At 43.0% G+C, this 23671-nt stretch overlaps 1 protein-coding gene across 7 annotated transcripts in view; it reads right to left on the reverse strand.

Moving 5' to 3' along the window:
- Positions 1-3579: 3579 nt before the first annotated feature.
- Raly (RALY heterogeneous nuclear ribonucleoprotein) overlaps positions 3580-23671 on the reverse strand; it is an 82035-nt gene continuing 61943 nt past the window's right edge. For 6 of the 7 annotated variants that reach the window (XM_063248500.1, XM_063248499.1, XM_063248496.1 and 3 more), the window contains 8 exons: positions 11520-11784; positions 10167-10239; positions 9941-9988; positions 7922-8088; positions 7186-7299; positions 6659-6966; positions 5214-5262; positions 3580-3934 (listed from right to left, as the gene is read on the reverse strand). In XM_063248500.1, the coding sequence (XP_063104570.1) occupies positions 5218-5262; positions 6659-6966; positions 7186-7299; positions 7922-8088; positions 9941-9988; positions 10167-10239; positions 11520-11775 (1011 nt within the window). In that variant the 5' untranslated portion in view covers positions 11776-11784 and the 3' untranslated portion in view covers positions 3580-3934; positions 5214-5217. The remainder of the gene's footprint in view (positions 3935-5213; positions 5263-6658; positions 6967-7185; positions 7300-7921; positions 8089-9940; positions 9989-10166; positions 10240-11519; positions 11785-23671) is intronic. The other variant, XM_063248501.1, reaches the window with a different exon arrangement.

Below are 23671 nucleotides of genomic sequence, written 5' to 3' on the forward strand. Positions count from 1 at the left end.
CCAATCTCAGCCTAAGTATTCTGCAGAAAAAAATGGTCTTGATATAAGGTGGTATATAAGGCCTCTGTCCTGTACAGGGCTTCCCCATACAGTTCCTTCGCTTGTCAAGTGCAAATGTCACATTTCAACAGAACATTGTGCTTAGCAGTATGCTGCACTGTTTTTAACCTGAAAAGATAGTTATTTAAAACATCAAGATTCTCATAGCCTACTACGATACAGCTTTTTAATGTCAAGATCATTTTCCTCAAATTAATGCATCCTTCATAATTTGAAGACTACATGAGAATGGTTTGTTAAATCAGTAACCACTGAGCTATATATCCTAGCCCTTTCAACTTTTTGAGATGGAGGGTCTTGTGAAATTGCTGAGGCCTCTGACCACGGAACTGTCTTAGCTGGTGTAGATTACAGGCTTGCACCTGACCCCTTGCTAATTCTTGATAATGCTGAGTGTGGCCTTTGGACGATCTAGAAAGCTAACCTCTCTTAGTTTTTCCTTAACTTTTAAGTAATGGTTAATATAGGCCTGCTCAACACAGAATTGTTTGCCTCCTGTTGAATGGTTTAGGCAGCTGGATTAATTTCCTGGGTTGAATTCTATGGTGGTCAGTAATCAGGAGACTAGCTGGTAATATATGTAACTATATCCTTTTTCCAAAAGGTGGTATCAGTCGGCCCTTCCAAATGTGTAATTTTCACTATATGTTGGGAACTCTAGTTACGGTTAACAATAAGCTGTCTGGGGATGGTTGCCTATCTTGGTTAATCTGACCAGCCCCGCTCTCCTTGACCATACCAGCAGAAACATAGTCCCTGGAGTTTTAAGTTAATGGTGAGTAATTTTAAGAAGCTGCATGCATGGGTCTTGGCCTTTCAAACCTTCTCCAAGTAGGGATACTCAAAAAACCTTATAAGAAAACCACTTCTTTAAGAGTTTATTTTATGAATACAGCATTTGAAGCCACTAGACGACCAGCTGTTCTCAAGGGTTAAATGTTTATGGATATCTGGGCTGGGGATTTAGCTTAGTGGCATAAGCACCTGCCTTGCAAGCAGGTGGTCTGAGATCAATCTCTGGTACTGATAAAAAGAAAAAAATTTATGGATATGCTTCATATAAACTGACAGTATTTTAATTGGCATCTTTTAAAAACTATTCATCAGCTTTAGATTTTCATGAGCTTTTAAATGTACCAGAAGCGAAATCGAAGCCAAAGTATCAAATAGAAAATTAGCCAAACCTGTAACTGTTTTTGCTTCTGACAGACTACTTTTTTTTTTAATCCCAAATGTCACTGCACTATGACATGCCTCTTTATGGCTTAGAACCTAGGCCATCTTGCATAATAACAAAAGTCTTTAACTGTGTGCCAGGCCCTGTTTTTTTTTTTTTTTTTTTTTGTTGCATTAACTTACTCTTCACAGCAACCTTTGAAGTACGTGTACTTTTCTCCCAGTTCACACATGGGGAAATGGGAGTCTTGGGAGTCTTTTCCTGGAAAGCAACCAAAATTCAAATACATTCCGGTAAGGGGTGGCAAGAACTTCCAGGCGTTTGGGCACCAGAGTGCTCTTAACCATTTTGTAGTGCTGCCTCTCAAGTGTCATGTTCAAAAGTGTCTCTTGCAGTTTAGGGCAGTTCGTGTCCCTCCAAAAGCTAGTGGTAAATACCATATGGCACGAGCTGTGATAGTGGCCAGGAACGTATGTGAGATAGCCAGAGGAAGACGACATAAGCGACTTGGGTAAAGGGAACGACATGCATAAAGGCTTATTTAACTCAGATGGTAGTTTGTTCCTTCTGGGCCAAGACCAGAGAATAAATTTCAAAAAACGTTAAGCCATGGCTTCTTCACCATGCTAATGGTCTAGATCTTACTCAATGGGTAGTGAAGAACTCTGGCAGCAAAGGACAAAGGTTGGTAAGAAGCAACAGGGCAAGCAAAAAGCAGAAGTCCACGTAAGATATGAGAAAGGTCTCATCTAAGGCACGGGGATGAAACGGTGCTGAGCCAAGGCAAATTAACATCTGGAGAGGGACAAGTGGAAGACGAAGATGATGTTAATCCCCCAAGATGAGGACTGAACAAGATACTCGGGGGAGTTCCTTGTGGACGTCACTGTAGCTATCTCCAGTGGGGAGATCTGATGATACATCCCTTTGGTCCCCATGGAAAGAATGGAGTCAATGAAATCTGAAGCCATGGCGTAGACTATCTAGGAAGTGTATACCTTAGAAGAAAACAGCAGAGAGGTACAGGCACAAAGTAGAATGAGGAAACACTGAAAGTGCAGAGGGCCAGGAGATGTTCACAGAAATTACAAGTACCCTGGGCTGGGGATGTAGCTCAGTGGCACAAGATCCTGAGTTCAATTAGTTAAGAGCAACATAGAGTCACTTATGATGGAAGTGGGGGTATGTATCACACCTCCACTTCCAAAGTGACAGCTTAGACAAAGTTATTCAACTAAAGTCTTCAATTTCCTAGTCTATATTCACCCCTAAGGGATTATTATCAGGGGATATAGGATAGTGGAATCTACGTAAAGACCTGGCAGAGCACCTAGGAAATTCTCTCTCCTCTATACTTGATGCAGGCAACAACAGACAATTCCCTGACGAGCCAGAATATTATCCCATGCCCAGCCTTCATTCCTCTACCAAAACCTGAATCAAGGCCCTGATGGAAGGCATGCTATAGAACTGATAGCTACAATTATTTGAGTTTCAGTTTCTATGGGTGACCTTCAGACTGCTGGTTATATCAAACCCAGGATATGTTAAGATCGTTTGAAGCACATAATAATGGTGACTTAAAAAGACCACAAATGTCTATATTTTGGCTATATTCTCATCTAGGTGAGGTGAGAGAGCCTTACTTAGTAAGGGGGAATTAACTTTGAAATGATTAGCCCACTTTTTGTTAGTTTTTGTTTTCTTCATAGCCCTTTTCTGTGTATGTTATCAATCTCTATGAGGGGGAGGGGAGGGAGGAAAAAAGAAGTGAAAGGAGAAGAGGGAGGGAGGCAGGCAGGTGGGGACCCAGTGTAGATGGGTGGTGGGAAATGGGAGGGGCTGGTGAGAGGGCCAAGTTCAAGTGGAAAAAAAAAAAGGAGTCCAAGACAGGACGGAAGGTAGAAGCAGTGGCACATTCTAGAATCATTTTAGAGAAGCTGAGGAGAGAAATTAGACTATAGTCTACTGTTGGATGGCAAGTGGCTCACAATCCTTGGCACTTCAGCCAGCAAGATACACTCATGGGCGCTAGCACATCTGACCCTCTCTGGCTGTCCTATTGGCCATTTTTTATCATCGGAGCTGAGGAAATGAAGACCCACACAGATGAGTATTAGACACCCTAAACCAGTGGGGGTGAACTTATGGCACCTGTGCTGCAGCAAGCTATTTATCATTGAAAACTAACCGTCGGCCATCACGGCTCTACACAGTGATCTCTGGGCAGAAGAATAAAGGAGGTCAGGATGAAAGTGGTTCATCAGGGCAGATCTGTGGTGAGCAGAAGGGCCAGGATGTCATCATGCAAAAAGCACAAACTATCTCATCTCACAGCAGGCTGGATCCAATTTCTTTATTGTCAAGGTCCCCATCCTATACCACCCCGCTCCAAACCTATAGAAAACCCCCAAGCATAGGAATGTCCTGGGGAGGGGAGGCCAAGTGTTGGGAAACCCCTGTGCTCTGCCCTCTGGCTTGGACAGTGCAGACAGGGAGGGTGAATGGGGAAAGGGTAGCTGATAACTCCACCTGCAGAAGATGTGGCACTGGCCTGGGATGCATGGGGAGCAGGAGTGCCTGCTGCCAGCTTTCCTCTGGTACCCGCCACAAGTTGGCATCCAGGGGCTGAGTGCCTGGTGTGAGGCCTTGGACAGTGATGCCCTTCTCCTGCTGGTGGCCAGTGCTGCTGTCAGGCTGAGAAACAGAGACAAAGACAAGACTAAGGCTCAGAGGAAAAGGACCCAGGATAGAGAAGAAAGGGTGGAATGATGTCTGCAGACAGATACGCCCACACTATGGCTCTCGCCTTATAATGTGATCATGTTTTTGGCTATGTTCCACCCCTACCTGAGCCTCTGTCCTCACCTGAATCCCTTCCATCTATCCAGTAAATTAGCTTCCTAAGTAAAACTTAGCTTCCCACATAAAACAAATCATGAAGTTCCAAGAGAAAAGACTACCCATAAGGAATTCTCTATACTTAACTCTTCTGGAAGCCTTTGCTGATGGAGTATCTAACAGCATGAATGAGTCATGTATCAAGACATCCCTGTAAACACTGGTATTTTGAGGCCTTCCTCTAACAAGCCCATCTTATTCTGAACATGAACCCAAGCAAATGGATCAGACAGTAGGCAGAGCTAACTACAACCTCGCTTTCCTCTAAGTTAGAGCAGAGCAAGGTGGTAGAGAGTAGCTTTACAACAGCACACTACTGGGTTCAAATCTAAGCTCTATCCGTAACTATGAGATCCTTTGAGATATATGGTATCTCTCTTCGTTCTTCAGTACATCAGTTTTTGTGTTTGTAATACTGGCACAACCTTGTGGCAGAGCTGAAGATGAAATCAGGTAAAGAGGTGTAGCTCCTGTCACACAGGGCACCTTCTCCCCACAATGGGCTCAGGTCCAAGCCCTTAAGCCTGGCACATTCATAATCGTCACCACCCTTTGATGATGAACAGTGTCTTCTCCCTACTGTGCAGAGCAGGACTATAGGCACAGGAGGCTATTGGCTCCTCAACACTCCCAGGACTGTCTGTCTGAGCACTGTGTGTCTCTGCTAATGTTAGTCCCTTGGTGTTGAATGTCACTCCCTCAGTTGTGAGCAGGTTTGGCTACACATCATTTCTTCCTTCACTTGGCCTTCCTTTTATTGTCCTTCAGCTCATATTGGGTTACAACAGTTTGTGTCTTTCTCCTCCTGACAAGTATCTCCTTAAGGGTAAAAAAACAGGCAACATGGCTACACAATGTGCTGAGAGAACCCTTGCTGGTACCCTAGCTATGCATAGTATCCGTGGCACCTGCTCCTCCACTTGTCAAGCTCCTGCCACACAGGGACATGGCAAGATGGCTGCATGCAGAAGGACCTTCATTCTTGATACAGTCCACCCTTACCAGGTCTGCCTTGGGGAAAATGCACACCCTTCACTTCACTGCCTCCCTCCCTCTGCTCCCAAGACCACCATACCTGCTTACTGTAAGGCCCCATCCTCCGCATCTGTGTCCTGGCTGTGCTCCTGAGAAGGGCAAGCAGAAACCATACATTATTCACGGCAAGCTCTGAGTTCTGCCCTGAGCAATCTATGTAGAAAGGTCCTGGGGCCCAGAACACATCTGGAAGACCCAGTCTGAAAAGGGAAGGACAAGAAAATGACTATGAATCAGTCACAGTAAGGCTGGCTTGGAATCCTGAGAAGGTGGCTCAAGGGCCCCAAATGAGACAGAAGGGACCAGACACAGTTGTAGAAGTGGCAGAGAGCACACGCCTGTGGATAGGACAGGAGTAGGCTGAAAGTCTTGGAGACTGTTTGGGTCCCTATCTTTCGAAAATCTTAAGTCTTCACTGGAGCCTTTATAGAGACTACTAAGCCCAAGAAAATAAAGACAGAAATAGCAGGCTAGATTCAAAGAAAGACAAGCTGGGCATGTGGAGGTCTTCTTGACTGGCATGGCCATGAGCCTAACTGTCCACATGCTACATCCCAGCAGTGATGAAAAGTCCAGCCAATGAGGAAGTTTGGGCTCCAACTCTGGCATGGCTGCGTTAGTTATGAAGCCCTGAGCAAGTTATCGACTGTTCCAAGCCTCAGTTTTTTCATGGGATGAAATGTGGTAACAGTAATACTCTGAGTAACATAGGTCTGCTGTTAAGATTAACCAAGTTAACAAATATGGACACTGTTTTGCTGGTGGTCACTGAATGTTCATGAAGTACACAAGCAACTATACAGCAGGTATCTTACAAACTCAGGAGTCTGATCCACCATCCCTCTCAAGGTATGCTCCCCAGTCTTAGCCTGAACACTTGCAATACAGACAGGAGCTCATCCTTTATAAAACAGCCTGCCAGGTGTGGTGGTGTATGCCTGTAATCCGAACACACAAGAGGCTGAGACAAGACAACTGCTCCAAGTTCAAGGCCAGACTGGGCTACACAGTTCAAAGCCAGTCTAAACATACACAGTGACAGCCTACCTCAAAAAACTGACAAAAAACCCCCACAGCCTGACCTTCAGAAAATCCTCTTGTGGAACTGATACCCACTTTCTTCCCGCGGCAGTCCCCAGCCAACCTGTCCTGCTCTCTGGAACTCTGCATATTGTGTGTTCCCCTGGAGGCTGATTCTCCCCCTTTCAGACCCATGTGGAGAACAGAAGCTAAAATGGGCCTTGGGTGGCACCTAAGTCTGTCTTCTTACAGGGATTTCTGCCTGAGCAAATGTCAAACAGACAACTAGGCCCTGCTCATTTTCCACCCCACAAGACTAGAACCCTTAGAAAAGACAAAGCTCACAGGGAAGCCAATTACTTTAGTCATGGTGTCCCTGTGTCGCTGTCTCCTCCTCCCACCCCCACACTACAGTGCAAAGTCCAGTCCCAGCCCCTCCCAGTCACACCCCTGAGCAGGCCTCACCAGCTCTTCCTCGCTATGCGTCAGCAGCCCCTCCTCATCACCATCATCTCGAGTCTGAGTCTGAGTTTCTTCCTGGAGTGTGCCTGCCTCAGAAGGTGTGTCCTCTGGGGGTGGTGGTGGCCTGCTGCTACTGCTGCTGCTGCTGCCGCCACCGCCAGTGCCAGCACCACCACTGCCACTGCTACCGCCACCGCCACTGCCACTGGCACCGCCACTGCCGCCGCCGCCACTGCCGCTGCCACCACTGCCACTGCCACTGCCACTGCCAGCACCACCGCCACTGCTGTTGTCACCTTTCTTCTTGCCATCTTGAGTGTTGGGGTGGAGGAAGAGAGACTAAAATTCAGCCTTAGCAGAAGCTGGTCTCAGCACCATAGGTTCAAGTAGACTAGGATCTGCAGGGCTCTGGGGACTGGAGGCCACCCCAGTGCCTGACCATCCCCCCAGTTTCTGATGCCCCCTCCCCCATGTTCTGTCTTGTGCCCCTCCCTGGTCATGGAGCTGAGTGAGGACCCTCAAAGGCTGACCTGGATTGGCCTTCTGCTCCTCAGCGATCTGATCCAAGCGGCCCAACAGAGCATCAATGTTGGACTTGATCTGTGTCAGTTCTGTCTTGATGGTCTGCAGCTCACTGCTCTTTACTAGGAATCATGGGGACAGGGCTGTCATTTGGGGGCTTAAAACTAACAAAAACTCTAACCCCATTCTGTCAGTCATAAAGAGAGACTTGTTCTTTTCCTAGAAAAGGGAAAAGCCTCTTAAGGTTGCCTGGAGACCACCCCCACAACGACCAGTTTATGCTTCTGAACCTGGCTGTTCTTCTCCTAGATTTCTCAAGCTGAAATGGACTGGGAAGGAGCAGGAGCGCAGGCTTGTAGTATGCTCTTGTGCGCACCTCAGCAACAACACATATCTGTTTATAAAGTGGGAGTTTATCTTACAATGTGTAAAAGGGAAGTCTTTTGTACTTGGGTTTGCTAAGTGCCTGAACGTCAGAGAAAATGTGCAGTAAGAGGAAAGATAATACTATTGCCTCCCAGGTACCATGTAACAGCATTAGACTCTGTATCTATCCGAAGTCCCACCTCCTCAAACGTCAGCCTTTTCCTCAGAAATGCATGAAAATAGTGATGGTGTCAGAGCAACAAAACTATGGGAAATTTATTCCTTTTTTCTATTTTCCAATATAAAAATAAAATGTCATTCTATTATTTGCTAATGATAAAAATACAAATTATCCAAGACAACAATGGAGTCACTCACACTTGATCTTGGCTGAGCCAGTAGTCACGCCTGTGGAGCGGGCAAAAAGCTTGACAGGTATGGTAGTTTTGACACGACGGACCAAAGGGACTGTGACACGGGGTCTTTTCACAGGAACTGCCCTGGGCACTGGCACGGGTGACAAGCGACCTCGGTAGTCAAACAGCCTGTGAGAGCAAACAGGCCAGAGGCTGCAGTATGGCCCGTGGCCACCAGAGAGCACTGCAGTACTAGTCCTACATATTTGGCTGCGAGGGGCTGAAGGCAAGGCACTATGCATCTCTGCCTGCACTGTGAAGGCATTCTGAGCCCTGATGGTTGCTGATATTCTCCCAAATCTACCTTTCCAGCCAGCCTGGCCAAGTGTTGGCAGGAGAGGCAGTAGGTGGTAGTGGTCCCAAACCAACAGAGGATTGAACAGACCAGCCTCAAAGGAACTTTCCCTAGAACTCTCTGAGACCCAGACCTACCTTATTTCACAACTTGGCTTCTGTCACTCCAACATCTGGTCAGTTTGCACATCTCCATGCAGTATGAATCCCCAGAATGGGGGTGGAGTGAGGTAGGTACAGGCAGGAATCCCTGAATCTGCCTGTGCTCAGTTTCTCTATCTACCTAATGAGGATGACTATTTAATACAGTGCCAAGTCAGTTTGAGATTACAGAGTAAGAGAGCTTGGTTAAAAATACACTACAATTTATGCCAGGCAAAATTTCAGGTTACTTAAAATTTGGAAGTGAAAAGCTCAGAGATGTGAGGCTAGACTCTTCTGGCCAAGCCTTGACAGCACATCAAGACCGGGGAACTCAATCACACGTCAGGGCCTGGTCAGCACTATCACCCAGCCCTCTCCAGGAGGCTTCCCTTTCTGCTGACCAGAGAGAAGCTCAGTAGGCTTAGCAGATGTCTCTCCCACATCTGCCACTATCACTATTCTACAGAGAATCACAGCCTTCGTCAGGACTATTCTCTGGCACTACTTTCTCATGCCATACATGACAAAGTACCATCTGTGGTATCCTTTTGCTCACCAAGTCCCTGCCCTAAGGATGGTGATGGCTAGAGATGGAGTCTCTTGGGAATGGATCCAAACCGGGACCCTGCATTTCTACCCCCAAGGGGAGGGGGCGGCTCTGGCCTTGGTCAGAATCACTGAACCATAGAATCCCAGAGCTAGAGGAGCCCTGAGGGATGATTTGGTGCAAGCCCATTCAAAGAATTTGCCTAAAGTCACATAACTCATTCAGTGGCAGAGCTGGAATTAGCACCTAAATCTTCTGACACCCAGGCTAAGGCTAAGGCATTTCCACCACACCACAATAGCAACTAAAACCACTTAAGGGCGAGAAATATCAAGGCTCATAAAGGTTCTGTTCTTCCTAGATTGCGTGGGATGGATAAGCTTGAAGGAGGGGAAATAAGGAAGAGTCAAGAGCTGAGCCAGTATTCGCCATGACTTCTATTCAACAATACAGCTAATGTCATTGGCATGGGGGCCCACAGCTTCCAACCTGGGGTCTGGGCAGGATTGGGTTATACACAGTGGGACATAAACCACCAGGAACTAACTCCTTATAAATATAAGGGGTAAGAGGCTGAGCTCTAAGGCTGCCTTCTGGCTGGCTAGATACCTCACCCAGGTAAGGAGACTGAAAAGCAGAAGTATGAGGATTCAAACTGCTTGCAATTGGCACTGTACTGTTTTGTATTCCAGTTGATAGTATTTACGTTTCGTTCCTGGGTACACAGTTCCCTGGTATCTCTTTAGAAGGAAGGGAAGTCAGATTCAGACTGTAGGACAAGATGGTGTGATGCTGGGAACTCTGGCATGGGCACTTGCAGAACTGGTCCCTAGTCTCAGCTCTGCCACTGATTTGTGGAGCAACTTTGGGCAAATGCCTGTCTATACTTTTGAGTTTCAGTTTCCAATTGGAGGACTTAGTGGGCTGCACCAGCAATCTCTCAGGACCCTTCCAGCTTGGCTGTTTCATGCCTGGGCACGCCCCTCCCCTGCTCACCTGTCGTAGAAGTCGTCCCGGTAGTAATCATAGTCAAAGCTGTAGCCACTGGGGAAACAAAGGGGAGAGGGCTGGAGCTTAGAGATGGCCACTCAGCCCACTTTCCATAGGCCCTCAACTCCAAATGCCTCCCAACTTGTAGGCTCAGGATAGTTACTACCAGTAATTACTCCCTCTGTGGAAACAGGACCCCATCCTACAAAGACAGACAGACAGACAGCCCCACCTGTATATGGCAGATGCTGCTCTCTTTAGCCCCTTGGGTCTGTTGGGCTTGGGTTCTCCAGCCATGTTGATGTCTGTGGGGAATGAAGAGGCAGAGTCAGAATGTTGGCCTGATAGCAGGGTGCCTGTGCACATACCACCATCACACACACGCATGGTAACTTATGTGCTTACATAGCATATAGATGGTAGACAAAGGCCTTCATACATTTGACAGGTCTTCAAAACTCAGGCTCATACCCAGACATCACACAAATATTTATATATTCCATATATACTCAGATACATACACTACCATCAAACCAATCACACATATGATGTTTACGTGGGCATACTTGAGAATGCATAAATCAGATACATGGAAACACATACAAACACAGTCACACCCATTCATACATTATCACTAACACTGGCACCTCAAGCACACTCAGACTTGGCTCCAAAATTCTATAGTTAAACTGCATATATGCAAGAAAGCCAATACACACTCTCATGGATTGCCTAGCAAACATCTTTATGTCTGTATCAGTGCTCAGCACATGAAATAATCTCAAGAAATACTGGCAAGTGAATGCATGCATATCTTACATACTTGTGTATTCCAGCACAAACAATACACTGTACCTATAACATAAGGTTATGTTTCCATATGCTTTGTATAATGTCTCATCTATACGCTTCGTATTCACAGATACATTATAATACAGATGTCACCTTTCAAACATACACAGAAATATGTACACAACATGAACAATATTCTAAGGCAGACCACGAGTGTATATCACACTATGTACCACCAAGGTGCGTTAATTCTTACTGCTGGCTCTCAGAAAGGGTTTCAACCTGAGTCAACTATAGGCTGGGGTAACAGGCTATGCTAAGTCCACTGTGTTCCCTTTCTCTGTGGAATCTGCATTTTTTAAATAGAACTGTAAAGTTTATTAAGATGCAGTGAAAAGCTGGGAGTGGTGGCACACATCTATAATCCCAGCACTTGGGAGGCTGAGGCAGGAGGATCATTTTGAGTTCAAGGCCGGCTTGGGCTACATAGTGAGTTCAAAGCTAGCCTGAACTACATAGCAAGACCTTGTCAAAACACAACACAACAGGAATGAGAAAGGCAGGGATAGGACAGAAGTATTTTCCAGGAGCTTCTAGAATTTTCTCCTACAGGACTTTGTAACTACTTAATTTACAACTTAAATACAACCTGTAACTATTGAAGTTATAATAAAATTTCAGAGGTGTGAAAGTGGTGGTAGAGTTAAAGGAGATTAATAGGAGAAATGGAGAATAAAGGATGCCAGCTATTTTGCAGGATTCTAGGAAAGCCCTTAAGAGACAGTTAACTCACCCAGGGTCTGCCCGGCCAGCACTCGTCCATTTTCTCCCAGCACAGCTGCCCGGGCATGGCGCTCATTGGAGTACTGAACAAAAGCATAGCCTTTGTGCACAGAACAGCCAGCCACACGGCCATATTTGGAAAAGATGGTCTCCACATCCGATTTCTTCACCACAGCTGTGTTAAGGTTTCCAATGAAGACTCGAGAATTAATGGATTTGGGATCATTCTTGTTAGTCACATTGCTTGTCTGGATCTTCAACGACATGGTGGCCACCTGCAGATAGAGTGTTACTGTCACTGTTAGTCTAGGTCCCTGGGTTGGGCTCAGGGTGGCTCATGACTCACATCCTGATTAAACTGGATTGCTCTTTGCCTTCCTGCACACTGCGACCCCTACAACATCCAGCCTTCAGTTTCTGCATCGTTTTCTTATTGCACTATCAACGGGTGCCTCTTACTGCTGCTATTTCATACTAGATGATTTATGCATGTTCCTTTATTTGGTACTTACATAATTAGATCCACGTATTATATTTGTGCATGGGAAGAATCTAACATTCTGAGAGTTCACAGCACTAATGAATGGGACTGTCTAGTCTGCTTGACACAATTCTTTTAAACCCACAACATCTAATATTCAACTCAAATGTTACTCCATTTAGAATCTAAATCTGAAGATCTTCCTACACTTTCAATGTAAAACTGTAACAAACAGTCCACATGGTAACTCTGGTACTGTAATGCTTGTTCTAGAACAATACCATATTACTAAAACTGCTTAGTCTTGATAGATATAGACCTAGCTGTCTTTATTAGTCCCATCATTTCAAAAAGATATTTAATGTAGAATATAACACATTTTTGGCATAAAAGCCTATTACCTTAGGTGTGTGAGACCCTCCCTTATTCTTCAGAATATTTGTGAATTATACATTATTAATTTTAATTTTATAAATTTTACATTAAACAATGCTTAACAGGGGAAAAAAATCACAAAAGTAAAGCATTACATTTTTAGTATTTATTGAAGATTTATTTAAAAAAAAATTTTCAACACTGACTGGTTTTTGATATACAAAGTCTAAAAAAGAACAACAAAAGTAAATTCCTGTATGAATAATGAAAATACCAATAGCACGCTACAAAAAAAATCTTTACTTCAATTACCATACATAAGGCAGTCTGCACACATGACAACAGCACATTTTGTACACATGTGTTGCTTATACTGACAGCACATGTGTTTGCTTTCCTGGCCTTTTTGTAGGAATATTTGACTTCTCAATGGTCTCGCTGTTTTGTTGGGAGGTTCTTACTATATTATGCAATGTGTACTTAGCACATAAAATAAATTATTAGTATGTACTGCATGTTTCAAATAACATTTTCACATCAGCTGTCTACTTCCTTACACACCTAAGAGATAACATCAGAAGTAAGAACTTACAATGTACAGGTAAACAAAAGTCTACCACAGAAATAATCTTTGCTTCAACTGTCACACCAAAGGCAGTCTTATGAAAACTATTTTTCATGCACAGGTCTCACTTACACCGAGAACACATGAACTTAGCTTTCCTTTCCTACATGGCAGGACATTCTTGTTACCTCTCTTCTCTTTATATTTTGTCATACTATGCTGTATAAAAATGCAGTTAGGAGGGAAATGAGATATGAATAAAATATTAAATGTCTAATGAGTACTCAGAAACAACATCAGCATTTTCACATCAGCTGTGTTGCACACATAAGCTGTGTGCTTATGTACAAAATCTAAGTGATAACGGAAATAAAAACTTACGTGAACTACAATAAAAATACCAATAGAACTCTACAACAAATACAGTATTTGCTTCAAATGCCACAACAAGGCAGTCTTCACATATGATAATTGCATGTGCCATACACAAGTACCACTTACACCAACAGCACATATATTTTGTTTTCCTGCCCTTTCTTGTAGGTCACAGTTGACATTTTTTTGGTTGTCCTATTATCATAGTAAGTCTTTGTGATGCTGTGCCTGCCTATTCACTTGTCAGCTCACCAGTGTGCTCCATAATTTTTCCCCATAGTTCCCTGGGCACAAACATTTTGTTTTTCCTATGCTGTAAATGACCAAGAGTTCCAGGCTCAATTCTTTAAGGAATTTCTCCATGGTATTTTGCTTTGTTATTTTCCTCTGTAAATTAGCAAACTCTGCACACATGTTTAGATCAAGTATAACACAACCACTTTGTGTTTTGAGTGACATCATAATTGCTGCATAACTCGCCAAAATTTACTCTGCCTCTGATATTGTTGTAGAAAGTTTCCATCCCAGGTTTCCATTTTGTCAAGGCTTCCCTATATATATTTCCATCACGGTGAAGTGCTGACAACAGCAATACCAGTCTGCTTTTGAGGTCAAATCTACCTGAAATTCAAAGACTATACTATACACTTCTCTTTTGAAAATGGTTTTATTTGGAATTTCTGCTCTGTTCTTGTATACTGTTCCTGTGCTGGTCAACTTGTGCTGTTAGCAAATGCAACATCAATTGGAAACTGGTAAACTAACTGTCAAATGTCACATTCCAATTAGTTTGGAAAATGGGAGAAATAAATTTATTCATATCATTCAGTTTATTACTATACAAATAAGGACCTGATGACTGAGTTCCAGGATAAATGTCTAAACTGAAAGCATAATAAATCTTCACATCTACAAGGGCAAAAATAATTATGCCATATTTTGACTTAGCACTTTTCCATCAGTCTTTTACATTCCTGCAATTACCATGAGAAATCCCTGCTAAGTACAGCAGACCTATAGATGCTTTCAGTTCAACTACTGAGGTATTATGATAAAAACATTTTTTAATATGGCTATTAGTGCCTACAGAATGCTTTACTGGGGTTTCAGTCTGTGTGTATTTCACAGCATCCTGTAGCATTTTGTCTGTTACAATTTCCAACACTGATTGGCAGTGCTGACATTTTGTCCAATTGGTTTCACCCCTGCCAAGACTCTCAATGTATTTGGAGTTAATTCTAACACTGGATTCTTCCATTAGGTTGTTTGATCAGATTATAACATTTCAAGTAGTCAAGCAGTTGTTTTGTCATCTGTATCAAGGAGATCTGTATTCCCTGTGTCTGTATCTATTCTTGTTCTACTTTACTATTGTTAAGCATACAGCCTATACTGCACTGTACTATTACCAATCTTCTCCATGTTCAACAACTGAAAGTAAGAGACAATTATAAATTCCTTTTGCAGAGGCCAGGTTTGACCCTTTCTCAGCCCGTCCGCTGGCCTTGGTTCAGCCCTCCACTAAGCCATATTTAACTATACTCAGCTGGCGTTAAATGACACCATAGCTGATCTCTCCTAAATAAAAAGGTAAAGTTAATAAAATAGGCCATCCTCCAAAAATCAGATGGCATTACACATTCTAACAGCATAAAGAGATACTTAACATGAGACAAATAAATGACATATCAGTTCCTAAAATTCCATGGACCTTATCCTCCTTATGGGAAGCCATTACTAAAGTTATGATCATAAATACCCTATTGATTGTATTATTTGACTCCTGCATACTTAATTGATTCTACAGATACCTTCCACCATGGGCCAGATCCCAAGACAAAAGGCTAAATTTGGCCCTCAAACCCCACAAGGAGACCTTCTTAATAGGGCTTTTGGTGTTTTCAACCACAGAGATAAAAAATAACCATCTGATCTTTTAGCAGTGACACTTGGAACTCTGAGACAGGTAAACCGACACAAGGTGGAGCTGTCTGAGCCCCTCCTGGACCATGCTTTGAATGTATCACAAAGACATTGGGCAAGAGAATGCCCCAATCCTGGCATTCCTTTGGGGCCTTGCCCCAGGGTCACTGGAGCAACTGTCCTAGCTGCACGAGAGGGTAAGCCATCCTCCAACTCCTTGCCCTCACAGGAAATGCCATCACTGCCAGATTCATTGCTGACAAATCTGCTTGAACTTGCTGCTGAAGACTGACGGGACTCAGTTCCCATTAAGGTGCCCTTCTCAGAGCCCCAAGTCTCAGGTAAGACATTCTCTATACTTGTGGACATAGAGGCCATGTACAGGGTTCTTCTTGAGTTTTCAGGCTGCCATATTAAGTCCTCAGTCTCTATAGGGGGTACTGAAGGCTAACCTATGTAGCTTTTACAGACAGGGCCTATTTCATGCAGGTTCCAAACTGCTTCTTCTCTGGTTGATTCAATAGTTTGAGACACCTCCAATCCCACCTGCGCTGCCCATGTCATGTCTATTTTAATTCGTCTCAGGAATCCTTCAATTCTTCCTTGTGTTCCCCAATATCCCATAGCTTCCAAACATTTACAGGGACTTAAACCTGTAAGTAAGCACCTTTTAGACAATGGTTTTTTAAACCTACCCATTTACCCGATAATATTCCCTCCCATTCTCCTGGTACTCAAGCTGGATGGGTCTTACCCTCTAGTACAAGATTAAGATACTAAATAGTGCTGTTACCCCAATCCACTCGGTGGTGCCAAACCCTTATATCATGCTCTCTTATATCCCTCCCTGCACCACTCACTTTACAGGCCTAGATTTTAAAAATGCTTTTTTATTCCTTTGTGTTTATACAGACTGACCCAGACACTCTGAGGTCTCAACAGCTTACACCTGTTATCTCTAAACCTCTCCTCAGGGATTCATAGCACCCCTTCCTTTCTGATTCACCAATGTCTCAGACACAAACCTGGTCAAGATTGACCGATAAATTTTACACACATGCCTTGCCACAAAATTCTCAAATATCTTCTTACCTTTGTTTGTACTTTTTCAGGATACATAAAAGCCTTTCCCACAACCAGGAAAACTGCTGATATACTTACTAAAGTCCTGTTATAGCAAATCATCCCAAGGACTACAACCAAGGTGGAGCAGTCCATACCTGGTCTTCTTGGCAACCTCAATAGCAGTCAAAGTTGCTAGACTGCCATCGTGGTTTCACATCACTCAAGCTGAGTGGTGCCCTCCCAGCCCTAGATCTAACCATCCTTTTGCACACTCATCTCCACCTCTGGCCCACAGCCAAAACTCTCAGACTAAGTCATGTTTTGGTTCCCAATTTCTTACATTCTATTAATTAGCCTTTTTATAGCAGAACTCTCAATAGCCTTTCCTAAAGACTCCCACATCATGCATACCAGAGACAAGCCTTACCTACCTACCTATGCTCTTAACTTTTACCCTTTCAGATAGGGAAATAATCACCTATCATAACTTCACTCCTCCTAAACCCTCACTTATTTTTCAGAATTCTACCTCACCGTGGCAATGATTCTACCTCAACATGGTCCTGATAAAATGACATATCTAAATCAAAGGCACCTTTCCTTCTACCTCACCTGGGTCCTTAAATATGATAGTGGCCCACCTCCTCATAACACTTTGACTCTTTGTTTTTCCAGTCTAACGTGTGGGCATTCACCAGTGATAAAATTGTCCTGGTTAAAACACTTGGCACCAGCTTCTACATGGACATCAACTGTCAGCCAATCAACCCTCCTAAACCCCAGCACAGCACCCCCCTTTCAGCAGGAAGTAGTAAAAGAAAGAAAAACTTTGCCCTTTTCCCTAATAATAAAAAGATGGGAATGAAAGGATTTTGCCCTAAAGGGGACGCTGCAGTGGTGGAAGGTGGAAGGTCACCTTCCCCGCCCCTAAGCAATTTACCTGTGGTGCCAAATGAATTCCAATGAGCTACTTGTGCATCAGTAATGCCCCTTAGGCTCCAGCCCAAACCTAAGCTATATGTATGCCCTCACACCACGTGTCCGGCAAAGAGAAAGCCAGGCTTCAGTGGTCGGGGGTTCTCTTTCCACATTCTTAAAATAAAGGCCACTCTATTTTATATTCTGTCTTCTAACCGCGCCAAAAACTCTTACTGTATCAGAGGAACTTTGGCTCACATGACTAGCATCAAAGTCACTGTCGTCTTCATTGTCATAATCATCATCCACCCCACAACTCTGTTCTGTTATAGAAACATGTATTTTACCATAATGGATCATTTTACCACTCATGCATGAGTAATTTGATTTCACTTTTGACCTCCTCCAAAACTTGCAAATCTGGTTTTTCATGTGCCACTCTACTGAACTGGGATAGTTCTACCAGAAAAATTAAAAGAAAACTGCTTTTAAAAAACCAAATCTTAGAGTGATATGGGTGTAACAAACCCTCATGATGCTCAGGTAAACATGTGCAGAATGTGGTAGACACAGCAGCACTTGGGTGTAAAACTCTTGGTTTGACACTTTTGTACATACCTTGCCTTTCGTGGTACCAAGTGGGTAAACACTTAAAAAGACTGCTTCCTGGGGGCTGGGGATTTAGCTCAGCGGCATAAGCGCCTGCCTTGCAAGCAGGCAGTCGTGAGTTCGATCCCTGGTACCGATAAAAAGGAAAAAGACAAAAAAAAAAAAAAAAAAAAAAAAAAAAAAAAGACTGCTTCCTTTATCCCCCAGGTACAGCTCCTGAGATGCAAAGCTGGCCATTATTTACACTAAAGTAAAAATTTACAGTGGAAAAATAAGAGTTGTAATTTGTAGAACCCAGTATTATGCTCTTCTCTAAGTCTTGAAACTCATTTTAACGTGAATGTCGCATATGATATTGAGTAATTTCAGATCCCACAAGTGAATGTTGTCTTTTTTTCTTTTTAACAGAAATTTGAGGCTTTAGTAAGATCACTAACTTACCAGTAATAGGCATTTAAATACAGGTTAGCTGGTTCCTAAAGTTCACTGCCCTCAACTTCATCATTCTGGTTCCCAGAGCTAAAGCCAACTTAAATAAGAGATAACTTATCTCAGTACTGTTGTCTCCTACTGATATCTCAGTAAGAGATAACTTGTCTAAAAATTATTTTTAGTGATTATCATTTTTATACTTATACATTCAAAGTTTTGTTCTGTTTGTCTTAAAGATGAATTTTCAGCTAAGTTTTTATTTTCTACACTGTGGCAATGTTTCCCACCCCTTACCACTGGGGTTACACTTGTGCACAGGTTTCAGGGAGGAGGAGGAAAGGAGACTCAACTTTAGTAAGCAAGGCCTACAGTTAAGCCTTGGCATTTGCACTACCTGTGCCAGCCTTGTACTCATGTGCATGGGTGCTGAAACTCAAATCTCAATCTAGAGCCATTTCACAAGGTGCTAAAGCCCCCAGGCAGCATGCAGAGAAATTCTCATCAGCCTACCAACCCATTTACCTAAGATGGGGGTAGAGAGAAAATCTTTTCAGTAAATTCAGTAGAGAAGAATATGAGCTGGGGAAATCTGCCAGCTTTTGTCCCACTAGGGAAGAGATCTCAGGTGAAGCGAACATATTCTAATCAGCAGGTGGCACTGTTTACAAGGAAATCAGAGACTGTATCAGAGTTTGGGATTCTAGAGAAGAAACAATTCCTAAAGCTAGGTTTGTAATAAACTCAACAAACATATTGGGGGTCAGGCATGCATTATTCTAAAGCAAGGACACTGCAGGGAACTATCACTGCTACTGATAAAGGGCCTGGTGTCAAGAACTGACTTAGAAAAGACAGATATCTGTAACTCATTTTATCTTTAGATCCAATCATTGACATTTATAAAGCAGTAAAGGACACACAGGAGATAAACCTTAAGAACACCCAACACTGTCCATATGCCCCAGGAAATCTCAATCTGTGTTATGTTCTCAGGCTCCTCATTCTTCACTGTTCTAACAAGTCTCTCTCTACTTGGATGACAAGTAGTTCAAGGATGAATTCCTTATCCATCCATGAGTGTATATAAAAAGTCTGTGGGCTCCTCTATAAACACAGATGACTGGTTCTGTTCAGAGCTGATGCCAGAGATGCCACTTGATTTGTCTGAGGGAAGTTAATCAGATCTGTATTGTGGACTGAGACAAAAGGGAAGCAGTGATGATGTTTCAGAGATCTGCTGATGACTGCTGGCTCTGCCACTGCCTTGGCAGGAATACAACAGTTTTGAGTTCCCTCAGACCTCTGCAGGGGTCCCTAACACCACTGAGATGCAGTATTTGCTAAGCACCTGATAGTGGTACTTTGAAAGAACTAGTACTCACTGTTTGCTGCTAAGTAGTCTTTCAGGTTAGTCTTACTCAGACTTTTTAAGCTCCTTCCCTGGGGTCTGGAGAGATGCAAACTGTTAGGTCTTTGCAAGATTAACACCACCACTTGTGGGCCTTATATGTAAGTCCTCAGACTGGAGAGATTCTGTATGATACCACTGAGAAGCAGACAGGAGTTCTATTATATGAAGGTCTGTTTTCTAATGTGTGGAAAAAACAGTCAGGACGTGAGGAATTCACCAAGCTAAGGAGAACAGCCTATCTGGAGAATGTCCTATGCTCTTAGGCATTCATCTAAGCCACCCTCCAATCTGTAACCTACATAATAACGGAACTTTTAAGAATTAGAACTGCTTCCTTTAGAGACAAATGACTTCTCCAGACTTACGGCTAGAGCATAAATGCCACCCTCTCTTTTCCTCAGCCTAGATGAACTGACAGAATATGCAGGTGCTGGCACCAGGAATTCAGGATCCAGGAGATGAAACAAGCACAGATGTCTACTACTGTCTCACTTGTATTCCCTCTCCCCTCAGATCCTTGCTATAAAAGATTCATACACCTATACCTCAGATAGTGATTTGATGGGAAACAAGGCCCCTCTATCTCTTTGGAGTGGCCTTTGGTTTGGTCAACAAGCAACTAACAAGACCACTGAATATATGGATCTGAGTGACCATAACAAACCCACTTTTTAAGACCCACATAACCTTTTAGAGGGCAGGCTGTGCTGCTGCTATATAAACACTCAACTCCAAAAGCCCGGGTATCTGTGAGGTTGTGGGAAAACTTCAATGACAACACATTAGTCCATGAGGCATCACAAAGTGAGAAATGGAGTTAGGAACAAGAGGTGGGCCCAATACTAGGTCTCCCTGTACTGTCAAGTTGAGATACAGAAACCTCAAGGGTGTTATAATTCTAAGTATAGACTTGTTTCTTCCAGTTATTATAAATGTCTCTATTTGTAGGACTGGGGATTTAGCTCAGTGGCATAAGCGCCTGCCTGGCAAGGCGAGGTTGTGTGTTCAATCTCCAATTACCCCCCCCCAAAAAAAAGAATTCAACGTGTGAGCTTTGTGTACAGCCTTCAACTATTTAAGACATATGGTGCAGGGTGTCCATTTGTACTCTTACTCTACCCTATAATGTAGAAGGCAGACTTTGAAAAAGTGTTAATAAATCTTAGGGAAAATATGATAAGGATATCTGCCAGGAAGGCCTGGTATGCTTTCCTGAAGTGTTGAGAACACAAAAAGGGGACTGGAGGAGAGCCACTCCTAACATACAGGTCCCGGACTCCTTTTTCTAATCTGACCCAAAAATCTACCTTCGCAGACCAATCACCCTCACCTCAATACCTACACGTGTTCTTTCTTCTCCTTTGGAATGGAAGCCCTAAGAAAATACTACTATCCTATTCAGCAGAAGCTGCTTGACTTGATAGGCTATTTTCTCCCCTGGCCCAAACTCTGCCCTACAGACCAGATATATGTAAGAGCAAGATGTCTGCAGTTCCAGAGGCCTGACCTTAGCAATGAGCTGAGAATGTGCATGGAAAGATTGTTCTTGGTAGTAATAACAGGGAAGGAAAGAAAAGAAAAAAGAAGTATGTTCTTAAAATCTTCTACAAGGTCAGATTAGCAGGACCTTGCTGAACACAGTTTATATGTCTTCACTCTGGGAAAAACACCTGGTCAGCATGTCATAGCTACTCAACAGCAAAGCCAAGACTATCCCAAGGTCCTCTAAGCCCCACAATTCTTATATTCCATTTTTCCTTTAGGGCTAGTATGAGATGGTCCCCCATGCCACCCAGTCAGGATTCTGAGGAGGACATAGTATCCCAAAACGTACTTTTTCAGAAGAAACAGGCTGCCTCCCAGATAAAAGTCTTTACCTTTAAGCTGTAGCCTTAAGCTAATTAAAACCCACCAGGGGCAAAGGCTTTTAAATGCCATTTATAACTCAAAGAATAGGCTGGCTTCTCCAGGCTACTAAGAACCAAAGAACTTTGCCAAAAACAAATTGTATTTCACAGTTGAAAATTTCAACAGAAACTGTGTTTTAGAGCCAAGTCCATATGTGAAACAAAGGGGGCTTTGCAAAAGTAGAGAAGGCCTAAAAGGCACTCCCTCTGCCCTAAACTTAGGGTAAATGAGACCCTAATGAAGCATCCTAGTAAAAAGAGCCTCTAACTCTGAATGTTAATGTTGTGTCAGAAGCTTTAGGTTTCTCACCTCATTTAATTCTCACAATAGTCTATAAGGAGGTATTTAGATAGAAGAACTAAAGCAACTGGCTGAGTAAAGTTACAACTAGGACTCAAGTCTGTAAGACTACAAAAACAGGGCGAGTGCAAGGTCGTGAGCTTGATTCCTGGCACAAAAAAACAGAAACAAAAACAAAAAATAGGGCTGGGGTATGTTTATCTCAGCAGCACAAGTGCCTGCCTGCCTGGCAAGTACAAGGTCATGAGTTTTGACTACAAAAACAGAAACCATAGAGGAAAACTGTGTATGTAGACATCCCTTGGGTATTGTTTCCATGATTGGCCACACATCCTTCCTTCATGCTTGCCTTCATTTCTACTATAATTCCTTATACTTGCACAGGACTTTAATAAACAAAGCCAGTCATGTCTGCTTTGGTCTGTGTACACTCCTTTTCATTCTATGTTAAAATCTAATCCTCAATAAGATGGGGGGGGGGGGGCTGGCAAGTTTGAAATGTTTCTGCTCCCTTGATCTACTAGTGGTTATATGTGTGACTGGCCCATGGGGGTGAGGTGACCACCAGATGAGACTGTCCCATGCACCCTTATGAATCATGCATGTATTAATGGTGGTTCAGAGTCACCTGGCACCAAGCCATATGAATTACAGTCCTGCCTGAACATGTTGATGACATTAACAGATGTTCTGTCATCCCCAACTGCCTGGTAAGCAGATCCTCTGGACCAAAAAGGCCCTGGACACTAATCTAATTGCTTGGCTTTCTCCAGAAATAGTTTCCCATCACTGACAGCTATTTTCCTTTTAAACCAGAGTTATCTAAAAGTATTGGGTAGTGAGGCTTCTGGAAGGTGAATATGGGCGAAAGTCTTTACAAATGGTTCTAGTGCCCTCATTGGTCCCAGGGACCTAACTTGACAACAAAAAGACAGCTATCTGTGAACCAGGAGGCGCACTTTCACCAGAGACTGAATTTGCGGATGTCTTGATTTTGAACTTCTCAGTCTCTGAAAGTGTAAGAAATTTCTTATTTTATAAAAAAATTTAATATTTTCCATTTTTTTGTTTAAGCCTTTGTCTCCAATACTGCAAAGATCAATAAAAGAGCGCTAATGTATTCCCAGTAATATTTAAACTTAGGCAAAATAGCAGATCATTCAGCTAGGTAAGAAAACATCATTTTTTAAAAAGTTGGTACTGTTTGACAATTGTTTTTGTTCTTAATTTTAAATGCATGAGTGTTCTTCCAAATTTTATTTTTATTATTGTTTATTAACTTTATAAAATATTGAGCTTCAGAGGGCCGGAGATTTAGCTCAGCACCCTAAGCGCGTGCCTGGGTCTTTAGTTCGATTCCAGCTACCAAAAAAAGACAAAAAAACAAACTCAGCCTCAAAGTGATATTCTTACACATATGTAACATTTTGATCATATTCATTTTCCCTGTTACTTTTATGTCCCCTCCTATCTCTCCCTTAAGTCCTTTCTTTTTACCCAATAATAATTTCCCACTTTCATGCCATCTTTTCTTTTTTAAGACTCTGGATATTACAGAAAACATGCTACATTTGTTTTGCTTGAATCTGGCTTATTTTATTTAACATGATTATTAGAGCTTGTGCATCTAGATGTCCCCCAAAACCTCATGAGTTCACAGGTAGAGCTTTTTAGATAGGGCTGGATCTAGAGTATGTGATGCTGGGATTATGGGCACCCACCCAAAAGGCATGTAGCCTGGAAGGGATAAAAGAGAGAGAGCTTCCAGAAGGCAGGCCTGCTGCTTGTTGCCTTCTGCCT

The sequence above is a fragment of the Cavia porcellus genome, unplaced genomic scaffold, assembly GCF_034190915.1.
Source record: "Cavia porcellus strain 051 isolate PalLab524CR breed Dunkin Hartley unplaced genomic scaffold, mCavPor4.1 scaffold_5, whole genome shotgun sequence".
Lineage (NCBI taxonomy): Eukaryota > Metazoa > Chordata > Mammalia > Rodentia > Caviidae > Cavia > Cavia porcellus.